Consider the following 22,490-nt stretch of genomic DNA (forward strand, 5'->3'; position numbering starts at 1 on the left):
CACGTTAAGGCGCTTTCTATCAGTTTAATCAATATTACACTGAAGACCAGTTGAAATATAAAATAACATGCTATTGATAGCAGTGTTATTGAAGTATCACTGACATACCATTATAGTTTTTATTAATATTTAGAATTAAATGTTTGTCATTTTGTAGTTTTTCGTAATATGGCTGTATACTTTTAATTGGCTTTAGTTTATTTAGTTCTAGTTAGTTTAGTACGTAATGTTAAACCGTAGGAAACAGAAAACCTTTTAGTGAGATTTAGTTTATCAGGAAAGGTTGAGTTTGTCCTCTTTGACTCGTTGGATGGAGATGATGTTTATTATCCCCAGATTTGGATGGAAACCACTGCTGATGATGCACTGGTGTGTGAAATGAAGCTAGTGCTAGATGTGTCCGTGGAAATACTTCACAAGTGTAATATCTCTCTCTCTCTCTCTCTCTCAGTTTCTGAACTCGGTGCGTCTGTGGGACTTCATCGAGGAGCGTGAGCATCGTGGGACGCCACAGGACGAGGACGAGGTCAATGAGCTGGGCGAGCTCTTCATGCAGCTGTCAGGAGCCGGAGACGGAGACCAGAGCGACACGGCCGCCTCACACTGATCACACGACTCTCCTCAAACATCCGGCCCACGACCCTGCGTCCACAGCTCAGCCACAGGTGCTCCAGCATTTACTGCATCATGTGAATATGGAGTTAAAGCACCTGGGTGGTGGCTGTAGGCTGCAATATTGCATTGAAGACGAATGTATGATGAAAACATTACTAAAATAAATTTTCAGATGCACTCAAATAGTGTGTGAAGTGTATTACAGAAACACAGTTTAGTGTAAAAACAAACAAAAAAATTAAATTAGTGATTGTCACGCTTAGTTCAGATAACATATTCATAACTTTATAACTTTTGGGCATCATGCAATATTGCTGTGGTAAAAAAAAAAAGGGTAACCACTGACACCCGTGAACGGAGCGAGCGTCTTGATTCTAGTTCTGATATCATTGTGCTGAATTCACTCATCTGATCATGGGTTATTATATTGTGTTTTCTCAAGTGTATTGTTGAGTGACGCTGGAGGGAGTGTAATAAAGCGTTTAGTGAACGACTGGCCTGGGTGTTTTTGAAACAATCGCACAAATACACTGAACCTCTATAGAATTCCTTCAAACTCTGCTTATGATAATAACCAGCTGTAAAGGGCACTAATATGGTGCACACTATATCCTCATGACTGGTTTGGGGAAAGGAGGTGCTTCACCTCTTAATATATATTTAAGCAGGCTTATGTGTTTATGATAGAAACATGAATGCTTTGATGTTTGACGGGGAAAAAAGTAGACTTGAAGCACTGAATTTAAGAATGCAGTCAACTCTACTATTTGTGTGAAATTGTGACAAATACTTACTCATGCATTATGGATGAACAGATGTTTAAAAGCACCAATTTGGTGATTGTTTTTTATGAAAACTTGTTTTAAGGGTTCACACCGTTTCAATAGAAATGCAAGTAATTCTCTGAATCAAACTCTCAAAGGCTTAAACCAACTCAAGAATCAACTACTCAAAGCTTCATACGAAGCACAAATCATTTAAAAACCAAGCTGGTGTGGTGTATTTAACTTAATTTTATTAAAATACAATGAATAAACAATCTGTCAAGTTTACAAGTTAATTCTCCATGACAAGCACTAAAAGCCGAAGGAAAAAGAAGAAAGAATCCCTAATAAGTCTGATAATAACGTTAATACCCTCTTCTTGCTTTGATTTCTGTAACATACACGAGTCAAAGAGACGTCTAGACACAGGATCATAAAGTGCTCCCTGCACCTTGTGCTTGTTTAGATGATGTCTGATATAAAACACCAGCCGCTCCACGTTCACACTGGCACTTCGGGAATATATACAAGTGTGATGAGGGATGCTTCTCCAAACGCTGCGATACAAGCCAGACGCAATCAAAGCGTGAGCCGCGTGAAGAAAGTGCTATCAGCTGCTCAGCCAGCTCGAGTCTCACGTTAACACACACTATACACTAAACAAAGCTCAGACATCAACCCCTGGACGCTCGGCTGTCCCTGACGCGTGGCTTCACTTGAAGGCGGAGGAAAGGGCGAGCGTGCAGACGTTGATGTCCTCGGTGTGCGAGGCTCTGTGGAGCGACGGCTCGGACGCGCTGCGGTTTATTTTGGGGAGCGAGTGCTGGAGCAGCTCAATCGAGGACAGGATCTAGAAAAGACATCACATAAATCATGTCAATGCAGTAAAACATCCTTATTAAACACCGTCAACAGCTACAGTTTATCAATAAATCTAAGCATCATAAATGACCACAAAAAAAGTGCTGGATTTACAACTTTCACTTAGAAATCGCTAGTAAATTTCACAAATGATTAGAAAGAAATGGCAAGTAATGCACTGAATTAAACATGAAATTTTGAAGTAGAAAAATGTCAAAAAGAAAAAAATAATTTTTACACCGCAACAAGGTGAATCTAACAAAACAAGAACATTACCAACACCATAATTATAAAAAACTGATTAATAATATTAATAACTAATATTAAAAAAAAATATTCAATATACCACTATTTACAGTTAAGACACCGAATTGAAAAATGATATATTATTTACATTTAAGATTTTAGATCAACAGACACTGACGTTTTATTATGACACGGATACAGATTATTTCTTTCTGATAAATTATTATTTCTGCTTTTTGACACATTATTAATAACTAATCGAGAATTAGACTACAAGATGCATTGTCATTAACATAATATTTGCAGTTATTATTACCATAGGCCATTATATACAAGCAGATCCAAATGTATTTTGGGGAAAATACTACACATTTCACATGGCTGTTTTTTTTTTGTCTTGTTTTTAAGTTTAAGTGTAACATTTATTGTTGTACATTTAAAATAGTTTTTAAGAACAAACACTGTATATTATGTAATATGATGTAGTGCAGAGTAAATGTAGAGTAAAGAGAATAATTTGTGGGAAATAGTCATGAAAGGGGTGTAAACTAACAGCAAAAGAGGCTTTGAGTTCAGGGGACTGGCCTGGAGAGCGACGCTCACCTGTGGAAACAGCGGCCGGTCGTCTTTACACTTCTGGATGCAGTCGGCGACGAGCCTCTTCATGGCTTTAGGACAGCTCTTGTAGAGTTTACTGAGGTCAGGGGTCAGATAGCCCCTCCCCACCATAAAGATGATCTGCAGACAAAGCAACAGGGAACAACTACAACAGGAACTAGATTCTGACATGTTATACACAGCGTGATTAGGATGATCATCTGCTCTCTTTCAATGCAAGTCTCTTTTACTTCCTGCACTGAATGTGATGTCTTAGAAAAGCAATAGTACGCCTCTCTTACACAAATCAGTTGTAACAAATAATGCAGGACATATTGCATGCAGGAGTCATGTAATATTTTGAGTGAGAATCCCTGGTTTTGAATCTGCATCTCTTAAACACTGCATAATGATTTCTGAGATAAAAACAGTGGAAAACTAAAATGACGGCCTTCGTTTCACCTCACCATTAAACAATAGGCTACACAAGCAGTGAGGGTGCTTTAAATGGACCTTTAGCCTTTGGGCTCCTAAATTTAGCAGCAGGGCTCCGGAGCGCTCAGGATCAGTGCCAAACACATTTGAGAGTCACGCTGCTGTGAGCACAAGCCTCAATCTGAGCCAGCGCTGTACTCCAGGTCAAACACACACGCTCAGACGCCCAGGATCTAGTTAAGATTAGTTTAGGATCTACTTCACTAGACTGTTGCAGATGTACTTAACTGTCATAAAAATAATGTCTGTAAAAAAAAATCTTCCTAAGAATAGATTTCTACGGGTTTTCCATTTCAAAGTGTAATGTGTCCAGGCTCGAATTCAGCAGACTTTTTTAGAACATATTTAACATAAATCCATAAATAAATACAGCATTATTTTTAGATTTATATTTGGTATATAGTACACTCATCTGTGAATATTTCTGAATTTCTTTTTTATTGATTTTCTTGCATATATACAAGATTTTGCATGCACACAAGAAAGTTTTTCGTGCCCTCACGAAACTATCCATGGGAATATTTTGTCTAGTTTTATATATTATAACCACTTTCCTCTGTGCATCACTGTCATCTTATCATGAAGAAAACGAGAGCATGGATGAATTAATAGATCTATTTCCTTGGGAAGCACCTCTGATATCAAGGCCTTATGTCCAGTTCAACATCCTCTGTACTGCAGAGAACATGAGATGAACGGACCGATGGCACAATACAGCTGTGTGCACGCTCCAAAGTCTGTATATTCTAGATTTTTGCAAAGGTCCTTTTAGAGGCTTTGTAATACGGTGCTAAGAATATCCGGAGAAAAAAACCTGCATAATGAAAAAGTGCATTCATTCAGAATCACTGAACAGCTGCCATGAAAACACACTTCTTGCATGATACTTTTTTTTTTTCATTAAATTAATCACTTTATTATTGAAAGCTAAATGAGGGCTGGAAATTCAGATATTTTTTCCATACTATGCTTTCTTTTTTTTCCATACTTTTCCAGACCTGGAAATGAGCAAAATCAACTTCCATACTTTTCCGAACTGCATAAGAAGCCTGTAAGCAGGATTCTGGAAGTCAAACCCATGTTTTATTGCATGCATGGTGAACAGGTAGATTACGGTCTCATGATCTATAGAAGGATAGTGTCACTGTACCTGATCTCTATTTGCAATCATAGAATAAGGCAGTTCTCCTGTCATCAGCTCGTACAGGACAACACCGTACGAGTACACATCCGACTGAAAACTGTAAGGATTGTTGTCCTGCATCCGGATGACCTCAGGAGCCTAAAAACATCAGCGTCAGTAAGAGATTCAGAAAGTATTACATAAAACACTGGTACTCAGGCCTTCCCAGATGTGGATGAGTTTGTTTCTTCATCAGGTTTGTAGAAATGTAGCATTGCATCAGTGTCTCATCAGTGGATGCTCTGCAGTGAATGGGTGCCGTCAGAATGAGATTCCAAACAGCTGATAAAAACATCACAATAATCCACAGCACTCCAGTCCAGCAGTTAACATCTGAAGAAGACAGAAGATGAAACACATCCAGCATTAAGATGTTTTTAACTCCAATACCTCCAATAATGGACTTTTCCAGTGGAAGAAGTGTTAATATTAACATTTTTCTCAGCCGTTTGGACTCTCATTCTGACGGCACCCATTCACTGCAGAGCATCCATCGATGAGACACTGATGCAGTGCTACATTTCTCCAAACCTGATGAAGAAACGATCTCATCCTGATGTTGGATGGCCTCAGGGGGACACATTTCACCAATCTTTGGCTGAACTTTTGACGCACCATCCACAGAATGGAGCCGGACGGCTGCTCCACCCGATGAGAGCCGCTCCACCGCGCCTTCACTGTGGCCAGACCAAAATCACCAATCTTCACCGTCAACCCTTCATGCAGGAAGATATCTGAGCTCCGTTAAGGGCATTTCTGACAGCGTGAGCACTAGATTCATTTGTCGGGGTGAGCACCAAAATTAACCTTCTCTATAGAGACTGCTGTAGCAGCAATGGCTCACCACTTCAATCAATGCAATGCTGAAATAAAAGGAAGTACAATTCAGAAGATGTTTGTAAAAGATACTATTTGACTTCATGTCTCGGTGGATGATATTCTTTGCATGAAGGTAACTAGAAGACAAAAGACATGAAGAGTTGTTAGAAAACCTTTAAAGGTTACATTCTGTATATATTTGGCATTATCATCATAATGCTAGAGAAAACCGTCAGGTGTTAACTGACAAAACCACCTCTGAGTTTACACATAAACACCCACCTCTGCTGTACTATTTTAAAACCTGGTCCCATTTCTATAAATAGCTGATCGGTATCATGCTCTCAAAATGCAAATCTGCCACCGAAAATATACGATGCTGTCAAACACTGACAGCGTGCTGTGCTCTGCAGTCTTAATTGTGTTACACTACAAATACTGCAGGTCCTTTCCAACACAACGCCTGAAAGGATCAAATGCATTAAGAATCATATACACTACTGTTCAAATGTTCGGGATTGGTAAGAAGAAGCTCTTCTGCTCACCAAGTCTGCATTTATTTCGTTAAAATTATATTATTATATATGTTTTCATTATACTTTGATGTATACAAAGTTCAAAAGATATATATATATATATATAAAAGCTTGATATATAAAATAACAGCATTGATTTGAAAAGGTCTTTATTAAGGTCAAACATTTTTGCCCCCAAACTTTTGAATGGTAGTATATATTTTCAAAGCAATAGGTTTAAAAGTCATTAATATTTTGTATATTCTGGTTTGCATTTTGTTCACTGTGTGCAGTTCTGTTGATGGCTTTGGAGGATGATGTCACGTCAGACGGCTCTTCTGTGTTGTTCACTGTCTTCTATCAGTTTACCATTTACACCAATATACTGTTGAATTCATTAGATGCACAGCCTTTGACATCTACAACAAAACAGCTTAGGCATGGACGTTTTGGAAGTTGATAAGTCTGTTAATTTTCCTATCCCAACCATACAAGAGCATTTGCTTAGCTTCATGTTATAATTTGCATTTAGCAAATAACAGTGTTTACGGTTGCAAGCGTAGGGCTGAGAAACGCTGGTTTAGATCAGAGCCAGCCAACCCTGCTACAACTACAAAAAATAATATCTTGATATTTGTCTATAATGATAATCAGCTGATATTTTGGGAAAATCTATTTTAAATATAAAGCTAAACTCACTGTACGAGTGAATCATTGAGTCATTCATTCAACCGATTTGTTCAAAGTGCTGACTGATTCAGTAACGAAACACTTGTGTTGCTCAGAGACGCAAAGCAGTTCTGCTGTGGCATGTTTGAAACGGTTTTCGTTGACGAAATAGAGCAAAAACAGGAACTGTTGTGTCTAAAATGCAAGTCACTTGATATTAACTTCTTAATTTATTGAACTGTTCATCAAATCAATGTCACATTTGCAATTGTGATATTTGGAGAAAAAAAAAACTCTACTCTTTGTGTGACATTATATCAGGTGATATAAATAAAGACGGGGATGTTTTTAACCCTGGAATTTTGGTGAAATTCTAAATATCTCAGAATATTTTAAGACTAAATCACGCAGTGAAAGCGTGAACTATGAGATTTAGATTTACATTTACTGTCTGTCTGCACTCTCTGGGTGTGTTTATGTGATACACTCGCTAATGTCAAATCGCGTAACATTTAAACAACAATTACGATATTATCACACACCCCTAGCTGCAACACACGTGCCTTTGAGCTGTGTTCAGCTGTGTTTGATCAGCAGGATCGGTATAAACTACAGTCAGTTTGCTCTCTGAAACACTCACTCCATGCCCTGAGCCGTCTGTCTGGCGATGTCGATCAGCTGAAACATCTGGAAGTTGGTCTCCTGCACGTGCAGATGTTTGTAGAGGCTGCTTCCTTCACACCACTGCGTCACAATGGCCATGTTTGTCTTGGTCATGTATCCCATAAACAAAACGATATTGACATGCCTGGTCTTCCTGTAGCAATGACAGAAACCACTTCAGCTGCTTGGCCAGTGTTTAACAGACGCTAGCAACACATGACAAGGTTATAATGCAAATGTTTCTCTCAAACTCGCTTTTTTTGTTTGGGTTATAAATGTAATAATTTCACTACAAATAATTTGAGGTTTCCCTTTTGTGGTTTACCTGAGAACAGCTACTTCATTGCGAAAGGCCTGTAACTGCTCAGGTGTGGGATTCATGACCTTTAAAATCTTCACAGCAACATCACCTGAAAAATCATGAAATACAATCACTTAAACTTACTCAAGCAAGCAGGATTTCTGTTGGTCTAAACCGGTCTACCAAAAATCACCATTTTAGCTAAATTGTGTCAACGTTGTAATAATTAATTACAACACTTAGTGCGCCCAATGAAGAGTGTGTTGGCCGAAGTGGGATTTTCATTACTGATGATTTGTTTAGTCTGTTCAGAGTCTATCCTTTCTTTCGAAAGACAGCAACTCTATATATCATGCACTTTCAGCTTTACAACTTTGCAGATTACAGCTACTGTATGAAAGGCAATATCCAAAATGGCCTAATGGGGGCACTTTAATAATTAGTGACTTTTATTTTGGAACTTGGTCACAAAGATCAGATTATTCATAACAAAACAGCTTTATAGAGTTAAATACAAAACACTCAAAGACATAATTTTCACTGGATGTGTTGGATGCCATTACACGCGCCCCTGCGTGACCACCACACATCAATTAAAGGTGAGGAGGAACCCTTACCGTGCCACTTCCCTTTGTAAACTGTGCCAAAAGACCCTGAGCCGATCCTGGAGTGCAGAACCACCTCAGTGACCTCGATCTCCCAATAGTAGCTAGAATCTCTCTTCTCTCGAGGACGCTAGTGACCAGTAAACAAACCACGCGCACATTAGCTAATGCTGACGGAAATGGCATGCACCGTTTCAAAATGATTTTTCATTCTCCTCAGAGTGAAACTGTTTAAACTGGAGTAGCAAGAAACGGAGCCAAACTTGTTGCAGAAACGAATTTGATATTGTTAATAGTCTGATTTGTCATTCTAGCGTGTCTCAAGCAAAGTAAAAAGTGGCGCTTACAATGCGTTTTTCCTGAGCATTAGTTGAGTGTTTCTCCTTGTGAGCTGGAGCCGGGGTTTTGGACCACTCCGTCGGGCTCTGACTTTGAGGGCTTCCTGTGAATAAATGTGACACAAAAACGGGATATGTAAGAAGACATTTCAGCCTTGGCTTTGCTATGAAACCTAAAGAAAAGTTCTGAAAATCCCCTTACCGGATTCATCCCGCCCTAAGGCTTCCTAGGAGTGAAGAGGGAAGCACTATTTTAGCATATGGAAGTTTTGAGAGAGGATAAAGAACTGAATTTAGGACAGAAGAGAGAGCGCTGGAGTATCACCTGATAGGCAGCTTCATCGACCGGCTGGGTGGTGCTCACCATGTGGACGTTGGGGGTGGACGTGGACAGCACTTTATGACTGAGAGAAACTCCCGGGGACGGCATGGGGGTGATGTAGTTTAAAGCATTTGGCGTTGAGTATCTGTGATAGGGACTAGAAAAGTGTTCATATGTCAGTGAATCTTAGCAAGTAGGAGTGTTTGTTTTCTCACAGGGCTCCGGATGCGTTTAGACCCAAGTCTGTCCGTGTAAATTCACTTCTTTCACAGCACAGCATCTTTATAATATAAAACTTTGCAATATATAGAACTAAATATTATAGAGTGTTGGAGGGATGGTGTATTTTTTTAGGCCAAAACCCAGAAACGAGATGCATTTTAGCACTTACGGTTACATCGTCCTGAAGTCAGTGGGTTTATGGTGAGCATCATAAACTTTTGTTGGTTCCAGAGCAATGGGGAAAAAAAACCTATTGGTTTTTTGGCAGAGGAACAAGTGTGATGCTAACATAAGGTAGGCCTACAAAAATCCTCCATCACAGGCGGTGCTCTAAAATAAAAACATTGTGAACCTAACGTCAAAACAGTTATAGCAAGACTAAAGAAGATCAAGTGCCACTAGCCCATTTTTTTTAATTGCTTCGATCTTGACTGGCGAAGAGAAAAAAATCATCATCTACACATCAGCCAGTGTGCATTTGGTGTGAAAGTTACGAAATAGATTTACGTCATCATGAAAACAGGAAAAAATAACAAGTTGCAAAACTGGGTGCAAGTTTACACAGAGAAGGCCAGCAAGAGATCTTATCGCAAGAGTCTCGTGCCAGCAACGTCTTCTAATGTGCAGTGCATATACTTCTAAAACAGTGCACATTTTAATGGTTGTTGGCCTAGTGTACTTCCACTGGAAGTGAATTATTGATCAAATGATATTCTGTGATGAGTTTCTCTAGATGGATCATCCCTATAGATCTTGATCGAGTTGTGTTCCTCCACCTGGGCAGGGCTTTCTAAGGCCAATCATTTCAATGCTAAATGGGAAAATATGACTTAATTTTGTATTAATTTTATGTATTATTAGTGAAATATTTTAACAGCATCCAACATTTTGAGATTAATGTGGCCGTTTATAATATAAAGCTGACAAAACGGTGTAAGGAAAAATGCTTTAACACGAACTACAAGCATCATCCATAAATCCAAGGAAGAAGAAAAATGAGGTGACGACGTCTTGACACGCTTTGATTTTCAGAGGACTTGTCGAGTCAGTTCACTGCATTTGAGGTAAATATAGAAACAGGCTATATTTACCTGAAGGAGAATTTAGAGTTGTGCATGCGACGGGATGAGAGGGGAGGGAGTGATGGAGTCCCGTTCTCTCCGGGAGTGGGGAACAGCCTGGAGAAGGACACGGCCACTCAATCAACTTACATTAAATTACAAACTCTCTCCCAGCTATACCATGTCTAATTTTAGGACTAATGAGTGGTTTAATCTTAGAAAACAGTTTTGTTTTTAAATGAAGGAGGGCTTTGTGACCAGTACGAGCAGCAGAAGAATGGACCTTTGTACCGTGCATTACCTGATTTTCATTGATAGACATCTACAAAGCTCACAGTATGAGGGCCTCTATGCAAAACTCTTTCTGTGCATCAAGAGACTTCCCCTGAACTACATCTACATGTCTATATTCTTTTCAACAGAGGAATATATAAAAAAATATTTAAAAAAAGTTATGAAATGGCACATTACACAAAAGCAGCACTGGTTACATTTTATAATAGAATGTGCATAAACAAATGTATTTCCTTTTCTAGGTCTGGAAATCAGAATTTTTAACATTAAAAGCCTGATATTTACACGACAGTAGCCCTGTGTAGACATGGAGCGTGACAATGCAGGAGTATGGGTTGATGAACACTCACAGGAGCTGTCTGATGTTGCTCCAGTCCACACACATCGTGGGCACTTTGGTGCTGCAGTGCTCGTGAAACTTGTAGCCGCACGTCTGACATCTGAAGCCGTGCAAAAGAAACTTCTGACATATGTCACAAAAGGCCAACTTCAAAAAGGTTTTTCGTACCTGTGAAGGGGATGGTCATTAGAGAAGTTGTAAAGACAACAATGGCTCGATTTAAACACATTATGGGAACTCACAAAATTGTGTGTAGTCAGGGGTACGTGATCTAAGACTTCAACCAGCAACTCCTCTCCGACCAGTGAGGTAGAATCAGTGCTCCAATCCATGCGCAACTTTTTACTGAACAAAAAGAATGATGCGATTTCATCACATTCACTTGCAGGGCCAAAATTAAACCAACTTGAGCTTGATTATTTCAGATATTAAACACACAATAATTTTTTCATAAGTATTCATGCCCCTTTAAGTCATATTTAGATATCAGATTTGCTCTGGTCACTGCGATGTTCTTACAATCTCTCTGGAAAAACTGCTCTAGCTCAGTCAGGTTACATGGAGATCATGATGGGACACTTTTACTAGTTCACTCATAAACCGGCCCGGGATCTGTACTCGGAGTTGGCCTCTCCAGGAGAACAGTTTTGTAGTGTGGAAGCCTTTACTTGAGGTTTTCCTCCAGGATATCCCAGTAATTCCCAAATGAATCAGAATCAGATCATGTGAGCTTGTAAAATGGTCTATACCAAAATCCAGCATTATCAGTTACAATGCATTTTTTCATTCGTAATTATTTTACATTGTTCTGTAAAAACACATTTTCACTTGAAAGTTTTCTGATAATCACTGGCAAAAATACTTTATTAATTTGGGTTCAACACATTTGCAACTTTTTAATTGGAACTGCATGTTGCAAACAGAGAGGATAAGGTGATAAACTCTGTTGTCTCATTCAATTCAGACTGCAAGCTCACAACAGCAGAGGCCACAACTTACAATGAATGTTCTCGATGCAGCTTGAAAACAGCACAGCATTCTGGCTGAAGTCCACGGACTTTCAGGGCTTTGATTAGGCAGTTGCGTAGCGTCATACCTGGTCGCACATTCACCTATTACAACACAAGTTTAACATTTTATCCCTTAAATTGAAGTGAAAGCTGTGAACAAGCATGTTAAGGGTTAGGGTTAGGTTGTGTAGATGAGAACAACATTAAGAAAGGAACAATCCAGGCTGCATCTTTGACGTTATATTGACAATCACTTTGGGAATCTGTAATAACAAACTGCTTATTCATGATGGCGCTTATAGTGTAAGGGGCCATTTACATGACAACATCATTTTGGGGACTGAAAACGGGTTTCAAAGTGCAGGTTTTTGAAAACTTCACCATTATTGTTTCTGTGGAAACTTTGAAAACGGTGATGTCATGCGCGTGTGTAGTACGTGTTAGGTATGTAGACGTGCCATATGTGTTGATTTTAAAGGCAAACGCGAACAAACATACACAACAACGGAGGAGTACATGGTACTGTTGATGCTGCTCAAGAGTTTGCTCAAGTATGGATTAGCTTCACCAATATTACAACCAACAGCGGAGACACATCATATAATCGTCACTTCCCTCAGGTAGTGTTTACTCACAGGGTGACTGCACCAGCTACTGGCCTGGCATACGTAATACAGTGTTTTTGGCCGATTTCGTCGATATGTGTAAACGGAAATCATTTTGAAAACGTTGTGTATACGTGAGGGAAAAACTTCTCCATTTTTGACTACAGCATTGTCATGTAAACGTAGCCTAAGTCTTCATCCGGATAAGCTCATCGTATTGTGTCAAACAATCACCTAAAGTGTTTGAAGATAACAAGGATTATTTATTGTTACCACAGTCCGCTGTTTGTTGGGCAGGTAGACGCGGATTGTGCTGCTAGTTTTGGAGTCTGGGATTCTCCCGTCATCTGATAATCTCCGGTAGGGGAAGCTCTTGAGAATGGTGGGAGACATGCAGGATTCTTCAAACACCAAGTCTTTGCATCCAAACCCATGACTGATGCTCTTCAAGGCCCCTTGAACAGGCTCCATCACAGCGGGCAGCAGCAGACTTCAATAATCTGGCACGAGAACAGAACAAATAGAAATGACATGACCTCACAAACAAAACTGATCTGAAAAATATATCTAAATTACGGCCTATGCTCTCAATGTCAAATGCAGAAATGTTAATCCATGCATTTATGACCTCAAGGTTAGATTATTGTAATGCTTTATTGGGTGGTTGTTCTGCACACTTAATAAACAAACTACAGCTAGTCCAAAATGCAGCAGCAAGAGTTCTTACTAGAACCAGGAAGTATGACCATATTAGCCCGGTCCTGTCAACACTGCACTGGCTCCCTATCAAACACCGTATAGATGTTAAAATATTGCTTATTACTTATAAAGCCCTGAATGGTTTAGCACCTCAGTATTTGAATGAGCTCCTTTTACATTATAATCCTCTACGTCCGCTACGTTCTCAAAACTCAGGCAATTTGATAATACCTAGAATATCAAAATCAACTGCAGGCGGCAGATCCTTTTCCTATTTGGCGCCCAAACTCTGGAATAACCTACCTAACATTGTTCGGGAGGCAGACACACTCTTGCAGTTTAAATCTAGATTAAAGACCCATCTCTTTAACCTGGCATACACATAACATACTAATATGCTTTTATTATCCAAATCCGTTAAAGGATTTTTAGGCTGCATTAATTAGGTAAACCGGAACCGGAAACACTTCCCATAACACCCTATGTACTTGCTACATCATTAGAAGAATGGCATCTACGCTAATATTTGTCTGTTTCTCTCTTGTTCCGAGGTCACCGTGGCCACCAGATCCAGTCTGTGTCCAGATCAGAGAGTCACTGCAGTCACCCGGATCCAGTACGTATCCAGACCAGATGGTGGATCAGCACCTAGAAAGGACCTCTACATCCCTGAAAGACAGCGGAGACCAGGACAACTAGAGCCCCAGATACAGATCCCCTGTAAAGACCTTGTCTCAGAGGAGCACCAGGACAAGACCACAGGAAACAGATGATTCTTCTGCACAATCTGACTTTGCTGCAGTCTGGAATTGAACTACTGGTTTCGTCTGGTCAGAGGAGAACTGGCCCCCCAACTGAGCCTGGTTTCTCCCAAGGTTTTTTTCTCCATTCTGTCACCGATGGAGTTTCGGTTCCTTGCCGATATCGCCTCTGGCTTGCTTAGTTGGGGACACTTCATCTACAGCGATATCGTTGACTTGATTGCAAATAAATGCACAGACACTATTTAACTGAACAGAGATGACATAACTGAATCCAATGATGAACTGCCTTTAACTATCATAACTATTAACTATCACTATTTTTGCATTATTGACACACTGTTTTCCTAATGAATGTTGTTCAGTTGCTTTGATGCAATGTATTTTGTTTAAAGCGCTATATAAATAAAGGTGACTTGACTTGACTGAAATCAGGGACCATCATGGCCAAAACAATGGACCTGAAAGGAAAAGTTCACACAAAATGCTTAAAATGTTCTCACTATCAGTTCATCCCAGATGTGGATGAGTTTGTTTCTTAATCAGGTTTGGAGAAATGTGTCATTGCATCAGTGTCTCATCAATGGATGCTCTGCAGTGAATGGGTGCCGTCAGAATGAGAGTCAAAACATCACAATCCACAGCACTCAAGTCCATCAGTTAACATCTGGAGAAGGCAGAAGCTGAAGCAAATCCAGCATTAAGACGGCACCCATTCACTGCAGAGCATCCATTGATGAGACACTGATTCAATGCTACATTTCTCCAAATCTGACGGAGAAACAAACTCATCCACATCTGGGATGGACTGCGGGAGAGTAAAACAAATCTTTAACAAACAAGGCTTGAATTATAATATGTGGTTAAAACACCATTTCCTATATCCATTACTCTCATATAGTACCGCCAACTCTGAAGTGGGTATTGTATTTGTAATGTGACTACGTGACTCGCAGCAATAACCCTCCAAAACAGCACAGCATACAGTTTCTAAACAAGGTCACCCACAAGTCAAGACTGAATCTAATATCATGTAATGCAGTCTTTCTATTACAGCTCGCAACATGTGAGTGAAGCTCCTGATAAGTCAAGGACAAATAACCCTGACAGGGTCCTCCGAACAGAATTAAACAAGCCACATTCAAGTAGTCCTCAGATGATACTGATAAAATGATAATGATTAGCATTTCACACAGCACACTTCTGCTTTCTGCTGTATCAAAGACAGAAGCGCAGTCTTTCTGCAAAACAAAAAGGAGTATAAACGTATGTATTTATTATACATTAACATCCAACCAGGATGGTTATGAATCTAAAGCATTCACTCAGAAGTCATAACGTTGTAACAAAGAACAAAAGCCCAATTTTGAGCTTGATAACAATGCTATAAAATGAAAACCTTAAAAGAGAAATCCAACTGCCTGAAAATGCTAAGAACAGATGATCGACGGGAGCCTCATGTGATATGTAAATCACCAGGCCAAGACTATTCCCACCGCTTCTCAGGACAAAACACACACATAAAACACCCAACAGCACATCTGAAGAAGAGGACACGTTGTTGTTGTTGTTGCAAGAAACATTAGTCAGCACGTCTTTGCTGCGAAGAAGAGCAGAGATGGTGACAGATATCCTGTCAGTAACAGTGTCTGAAAAGAAGCCATTACGACTTACAGTAGAATGAAAGCCACAGTCTTTTTGGATTACTGTTATTCTGGGCTTCCTAACCGTTCTGTGTTTGAAGAACTGGCAATGATGTCTCATGTCCAGATGGTTTGTCCAAACTGCGGCCAGCTCACGATACCAGTCACGCAAGTCACACAGTATTCACAGCCAATTTTTGCATGAGCCACAGCGATATCCACCTGTTCTCGCTCGGAAAGTAACTGTGTAACTGTGTTGGGTTTAACTGCACTGGCCTGCTGATCCTTTTTAGGTCTCCATTGTTCTGACATCAGAAACCTGTCGAGCAGGTCTGAGCAGCTATCAGAGACAGACACTCACTGCTGATCTCACCGGCTGGGAGAAACACAAATTAGTCTGTAGTAAAACATTCTGTACAACTTCCCTGATATTTCTCTCTGCACCACACATGAAGCCAACAATGCCATCTCAATGATAGACCTACAAGTGAGTTTTACAACACGCTCAAAAATGTCATAATGTTACTTCAATATCTCGAAGCTATCCAATGAGGTGTTTGTGTGTGCATCTTATAATATGATTTAAATGTATTGCGTTATACAATACATTAAGTGTGAAAATACAGTTTTGGCCATTAAAAACACCAATTAAACAAAGCTTTCTTTCAAAATACTCAATATTTATTCATTTTATGATCTCTATATCAATAGCTATTCTTGAAATATGGCTCTGTGCATTGGGGATAAAAGTCAAATAATGACTGTTATTATAATAGGACTACTAAAAATGCCCACATTTATGGATTTCAAAGAAAAGCAATGAAATGCAATATTCTTGTTTAGACTGAAAGGTCTGTAAAACCATATTCAGAAGACTTATTTAGGCCAAGTAGAGAGGTTTATATCAGAAAGCAGCACAATTAAAGCCATTTAGATGAGTGCTGATAGCCTAATGTGTGCCCTGCTTTCTCTCAAACAGAACAGATCAGTCACATGAAGCACAATAAGATCAGTTTGCTTGGATTCAGACGTGTTTGCAGTGCAAACGTGCAGATTCAGTACTTGTGCATTAAATGCAGAACAGTTCAGAAGGTTTCATGAAACTGGATTATGTTAATGAATCAGCAGACTGAGGAAAAAAATCAAGATACCAAAGACATTAGCCTATGTGTTTTTTAAAAGGTCTTGAACATCCGGGTAATTCTATAAACAAACATTTAACATCTTTAACACGCTTCAGTTCTAAAAACTTGATCAAACGGAGAAGACTTTTGTGCATTTGAGGAAAAACTGGAGAACAATGAAGAGGCTTGTTAATATTTTATGCTGGCAATAATCCATGTCACACAGTTACACTTCATTCGTTCAACTGTTTCGATACACTGTTAATATCAGTTAAATTATAAACCGCTCTTGTACACTCCTGACATTAGTTACCGACACAAGAAAGGATATTTTCCCTAACGCTAACACACTAATGTTATGAGTTTCAAGCGAAGTCCGTGTTGTCCTTTGAGACGTTTAAACAGCTTCTCGCTGGATCTGACACGCAGCGGACTAACTACACGACTAGAGAAAGAAAGAGAGAAAGAAAGGGGAAGATTAGATTGTTCTGATAGATTTAACCGTGTTTACTAACACATTCCATTATAACGTTACGCTTCACACAAACAAACAATAACAGCCGCGAATGATGTTTCAACGCAACAGCGAACATGTGTAACGTTACTGATCCGATCAGCGGCGAGACGCGAATAAACCCTGGACAGGTCTAAAGAGCGGAGCTTTACTCACCAGAGAAAGTTGTTGAATTGTTGATCCGCCATGATTTTCATCACTGCAGCGACGCGACGAACTGCGCCGAACTGCATCGCTGTTTTTGGCAAACGCTTCAAGCAGTCGCGTGATATGGCAAGCTCACTTTACATTTAACAGCCCAGGTTTCGACTCGTCTAAACTCCAGTACCAGATGACTCATGTGCAGTTTGATTAGTAGGATTAAAATATGAATTGAAGATGTTCACAATACAAGATTGACTAGTCACAGCACACATAGTTGCTTTCAAATAAAATTTTATTTTTTAGCTGTGTTGGGTACAAAATTATGGAAGCCTGTTTCCGCCACTAAATAAAAAATAAATAAAACTAGGTAATTGTGACTTTTTTTCTCTCAGAATTGTGTTTATATCGCCCTATTCTGACTTTATAACTCGTGATTGCGAGTTTATATCATGCAATTCTGATTTGATAACTCTCAATTCTGAGAAATAAAGTAAAAATTGTGAGATATAAAGTCACAATTCTGAGTTTTTTTCTCGCAATTACGAGTTTATTTCTCACAGTTCTGGCTTTATAACTTGCAATTGTGAGAAAAAAATAAATAAACTTGCGAGATATGAATTCGCAATTCTACGTTTTTTCTTGCAATTGTGAGTTTATATCCCGCAATTCTGACTTTCTTCATATCTCACAATTCTGAGAAATAAAGTCAAAATTGTGAGATAAAAAGTAGCAATTATCTTGATTTGGCAGAAATAAGGCTTCCATACAAAGTAGACCAGTAAACGGTGCTGGGAACATTACTTTGGAAATGTAATAGGTTACAGATTATACTTAAATAAAGTAATGCAACTGATTAAATGTGATTTTTTTTTTTTTATTACTTTTCAAAATTTCTAATGTTTTTCAACTGTTACAAACATTTAAACCATACAGGGTTAACCTTACAGTAGTATTCAAGTCAAGTCAAGTCAAGTCTGCTTTATTGTCAATTCTTCCACATGTACAGTACATACAGAGAATTGAAATTGTGTTACTCTCAGACCCTTGGTGCATACATATAACACTAACAGTAGAAGATTAAATACAGATAAAATATAAAGTACAACTATACAAATAGGTAATGTAAAAAGAAAGATAAGTAAAGCAGCACAAGGCACATGGCAGATAGAGTGCAAACCAGTGAAGTAAACAAACAGTGCAGATATAATGACTGTTGTGCAAAAGAGTTTATTGAGTCTGATTAAAGGGTCAAAAATCTCAGAGAGCAGTTCTTTATTTAAACTGACTGAAGAGGTAGTTGAATGAGGTTGTGAACAGACCAGTGCTGTACAAAGTGTCTGGTGCAGGTCCCAGTGTGTTATTGTGTTATACATTAAGGTAACTGTAATTTAATTAATTTTTTTCCTTATTACTGTAACTAATTACATTTATTTTGTAATCACATTATGTAATAGTGATCCTGTAGCTCAATTGGTAGAGCACTGCGATTCCCCAGGAACACATGCTAAAAAAATTGATAGCCTTTCGGATAAAAGCGTCTGCTAAATGCATACATTTAATTAAATTTTTTAATTTTAATTCCTTGACTCCCCAACACTGCTAGTAAATTATATTAATGTAAACTGATACTCCACCAAAAATTTACAATTTCTTATAATTTACTCCCCCTCACGTTGTCCCGATGTATGACTTTCTTCTAGAAAAATACAAAATAGAACTTCCGAGAGTCAATATAATGCAAATGGATGGGACCATCAGTCAGCCAAACACCAAACAAAACCAACACAGCAGTAATCCATACAAGCCCAGTCTTCTGAAGCAAAACCATAGCTGTGTGTAAGAAAAACTCTCATATTTTAAAGTATAAGCCATCGCTTTAGACCAAGCTGTCAAATGAAGGTTTGTGAGTTCAAATTTGATGTAAACATAAGCGCATTGTGTCAGTAGTGATGCAGAAGCACATGACAGTCACCTCTAGTGCAAGTCTCATAAGGTGCTGATGTTTGTGCAACGGTTTGTTTAAAATGTTAGTATTCTTCTCTCACACGTATCGTTTCAGGAGACATTTATTTATTACAATTCTTTTCAGTGAAAGTGAAATAATAACATGGGGCCCAATTAGTTGCATTCCTGTAAATATGTAGTGTAGTTCAGCTCATACAGTATGTTTTTAAATTCCCCTTAGTGATCAGGAACACTTAAATGGTTAGTCATGACTTCCTGTTTCACTGGGGTATCAATATAAGGCGACACGCACACCAGATTCCTCTGCTAGTGCTTCAAGGCTCACATGTTGGTGGCAGAAATGCACAAGCATTGGTGCAATCTGCTGAAAAAAAGCATATTTGCATTATCAGGGAAATAACTAATGAATTAAATCAACTGGATGTGTTAACAGTTATCCTTCTTGTGGATATTTGCCTGTATTGCCCTCAAACACAGTGAGGAGGAGGATGGTTCCAGTGGCCAGTCAATCTGTTGGATGATTGCAGACGGTAGGGTCTCAAATGGCACCCTATACACCCTTGAGCTTACAACCCTTGAGTTTACACTTTTGTGACCTAAAGCCACTTTGACAGTTGAGTGGAAGTCTGCTGAAGTGTGCATCGACAGAGGATAGTGGCTGCAAAGGGACTGCGAAAATGACAAACAAACACAAATGACAAATGGGGCACCCATTTGGACCAAATAGACACATGCACATTGGGGCAATTTTAAGTCTGCAAGATCCACTTGAGACATGGCCAGTAGAATCTTGAGGTCTCCAAAACTATACAACCAGAGGATATAACCACAGCTTGTGTAGAACAGGCTGGAATAAAGAACCATATACTGTCATCAAACAACAAACTCATGCACCTCCAGTTTGCCCAGTGTTACTCGAACTTTAAATGGCATGCAAATTGTATGGATAGATGAGACCAAACCAGAGTTTTGGAAGCAAACACCAGAGTTTAATAGTGTCTGTTTAATGTGCTGTTCAAAATTGGATATTGTCACCCATACTTTTATATGTGCAGATTTGTGCTGCTATTTGCTGTTAATATTGCTTGTATTATATGTATATTTTCAAGCTGATACATTTTTTTCCTGAGATAACAGTGCCATCACTTGGCCATAGGAGCACATTACCTCATGATTTGAATGAATGCATACTTTACAGGTGAAAAACAATTGTTAAACTGCAGGCAATCACAAATAAAGCATTTAACAGATTATAACCTGCAAAAAGATCTTAGTGCAGCACTATATTACACATAAAATCATAACTGTTCAGTTTTTACCTATGCTGCTATTAGAAAATGGATGATGACCAGCACAAATTCAATGTGCATACCTTAAAGCACAAGTTTTATGTGTTTTATACATTTAAAACAAGATGATAAACAAAGGCTACTTCACAGCAATCAATGTACAACCACTCTCACCATCTTAGCTTAAGTTGTTCAGATAATTAATAATTAAGAGAGAGAGAGTGAAGGCAAGAATGGTGTTCCATACTCAGAATTTCTGCTCTGCATTTAACCCTTCCAAGTGCACACGCAGTAGTGAGTAGTGAACACACCCAGAGCAGTGGGCAGCCATTTTTGCAGCAGCGCCGGGGAGCAGATGGGGGTTCGGTTCTCGCTCAAATGCCTCACCTGTCTTGGTTTTAAGGGTGCAAAAGAGCACTTCACATTCACTCCACACACCTACAACCCCTGCCTGCACCGAGACTCGAACCGACAAAAAACACAAGTCCAACTCTCTAACCATTAGGCCACAATGGCCCCAGAAATACAGTCACTCACCTGAATCAAGAAGGGCTGTTGAAATCCATCCATGTCAGATTATTTTCTCATTTCCAACCATAATTCCATCAAATGCTCTGCTTGACTCTTTCTCTTCAACCCCATCTTTAATTCATCCACAGCAGGGGAAAGCCAAACAACTTGGGCCTTTTCTCCTGTAATACAGATCCAGCGAAACGCCTCTTCTGCTCACAGATGGGCCCAGTGTGCTATTGAGCTGCGGATCAGTGTCAAATGGAGGCTGTCTGTGTATAACTCCCAGAGCATCTCAAATGCACTCACAGAGATGTAGGCGGAGAGAACGGAGAGCAGGACCTTAAGGTACTCCCTCCAGCTTGCATCATCTGACAATAGCACCAGGCTATAGACAAAACAAAGATTGCATGCGTTCATGGCAGAGACTGGGAAAAACGTCTGTAGCCTATGTTTGATCATTTATATCAGAGTCACAAGCATGAGATTGTTTCGTATCATATTCTTTATCAATTCAATAAAAGTAACATTTTTTCAGTTTACTTTTATCATTCTTTTTTTTATATATATGTTGACAAGCATACAGGGCTGTAAAGCTCCAGAAATACAAACCACCTTAACGATAAAGAGATGAGCACAGCTCTGAGTGTATTGATTATGAGAGTCTGCTCCATCAGTAAATCGACTCTGCTATAAAAGCCTGCAGGACAGCAGTATAATCCCCCTCACACACACACACACACACACACACACACACACACACACACACACACACACACACACACACACACACACACACACACACACACACACACTCGCACACACTCATTTCTCCTGACAGGTGCATTCCTATAAAAAGCATACAGGAAAAGTTGTAAAGAGACGTGCAAATGGAAGAAATCTGTGTTGGTCAGCTAGAGGAGTAAAGGCATGGAGGAAAATCCATATGTATTATTTATTCCAAAAAACTATTCATGAGCTACTGGATGCACAAGCATGAATAATTTATTTGGGTGTATTGTAGGAGTTTGCCATTAGTATCTGTCTGTCTGTCTGCGCAGAGCTGGGCAGATTACTTACAGATTAAACTGTATTAGTAATTTTATTAGTATTTTATTCACATACCTGCATGTTAATGTGAAAATTGAAAAATATTTTTTTAAATAATTTAAATATTAACTTCCTCTGATATATTTCAAGTACATATTTCGTGTTAAAGGGTTTTGGCTGACAAAACCACTTGGAATCCCTGTATTATATGATCAAACATCACAAGCATGAAAACAGCAATGGCATTAGGGTTTAGACATTTCTGT

The 22,490-nt window shown here is 39.1% G+C and overlaps 2 protein-coding genes across 5 annotated transcripts in view; one reads left to right on the plus strand and one right to left on the minus strand.

Annotated features, from left to right (window-relative positions):
- Nucleotides 1-22,490, plus strand: part of mkrn2 (makorin, ring finger protein, 2) — a 160,556-nt gene that overhangs the window by 11,007 nt on the left and 127,059 nt on the right. Inside the window, exon 8 of one of the 2 annotated variants that reach the window (XR_009426131.1) lies at nucleotides 452-689. Coding sequence is in view for 1 of the 2 variants with exons in the window: in XM_059528927.1 (XP_059384910.1) it covers nucleotides 452-607 (156 nt within the window). In the remaining variant the exon portion in view is untranslated. Of the gene's footprint in view, nucleotides 1-451; nucleotides 740-22,490 lie in introns of those variants that run through there. The other variant, XM_059528927.1, reaches the window with a different exon arrangement.
- Nucleotides 1,942-21,346, minus strand: raf1b (Raf-1 proto-oncogene, serine/threonine kinase b). Of its 3 annotated transcripts, none has more exons than XM_059528921.1 (17): nucleotides 21,202-21,346; nucleotides 12,799-13,025; nucleotides 11,910-12,022; nucleotides 11,153-11,255; nucleotides 10,921-11,078; nucleotides 10,307-10,393; nucleotides 8,997-9,150; nucleotides 8,874-8,898; nucleotides 8,681-8,775; nucleotides 8,346-8,463; nucleotides 7,753-7,837; nucleotides 7,405-7,581; nucleotides 5,671-5,717; nucleotides 5,377-5,495; nucleotides 4,729-4,860; nucleotides 3,090-3,224; nucleotides 1,942-2,229 (listed from the first exon to the last, which is right to left on the minus strand). In XM_059528921.1, exons 2-17 carry the CDS (start codon nucleotides 12,994-12,996, stop codon nucleotides 2,092-2,094), a joined length of 1,884 nt encoding a protein of 627 aa, XP_059384904.1. In that variant the 5' UTR covers nucleotides 12,997-13,025; nucleotides 21,202-21,346; the 3' UTR covers nucleotides 1,942-2,091. The 3 variants fall into 3 exon arrangements, with proteins under 3 accessions (XP_059384904.1, XP_059384903.1, XP_059384906.1); XM_059528920.1 differs by lacking the exon at nucleotides 21,202-21,346 and adding an exon at nucleotides 17,423-17,580; XM_059528923.1 differs by lacking the exons at nucleotides 10,307-10,393; nucleotides 21,202-21,346 and adding an exon at nucleotides 17,423-17,580.

The sequence above is a fragment of the Carassius carassius genome, chromosome 38 (genome assembly GCF_963082965.1).
Source record: "Carassius carassius chromosome 38, fCarCar2.1, whole genome shotgun sequence".
NCBI classification, from domain to species: Eukaryota; Metazoa; Chordata; class Actinopteri; order Cypriniformes; family Cyprinidae; genus Carassius; species Carassius carassius.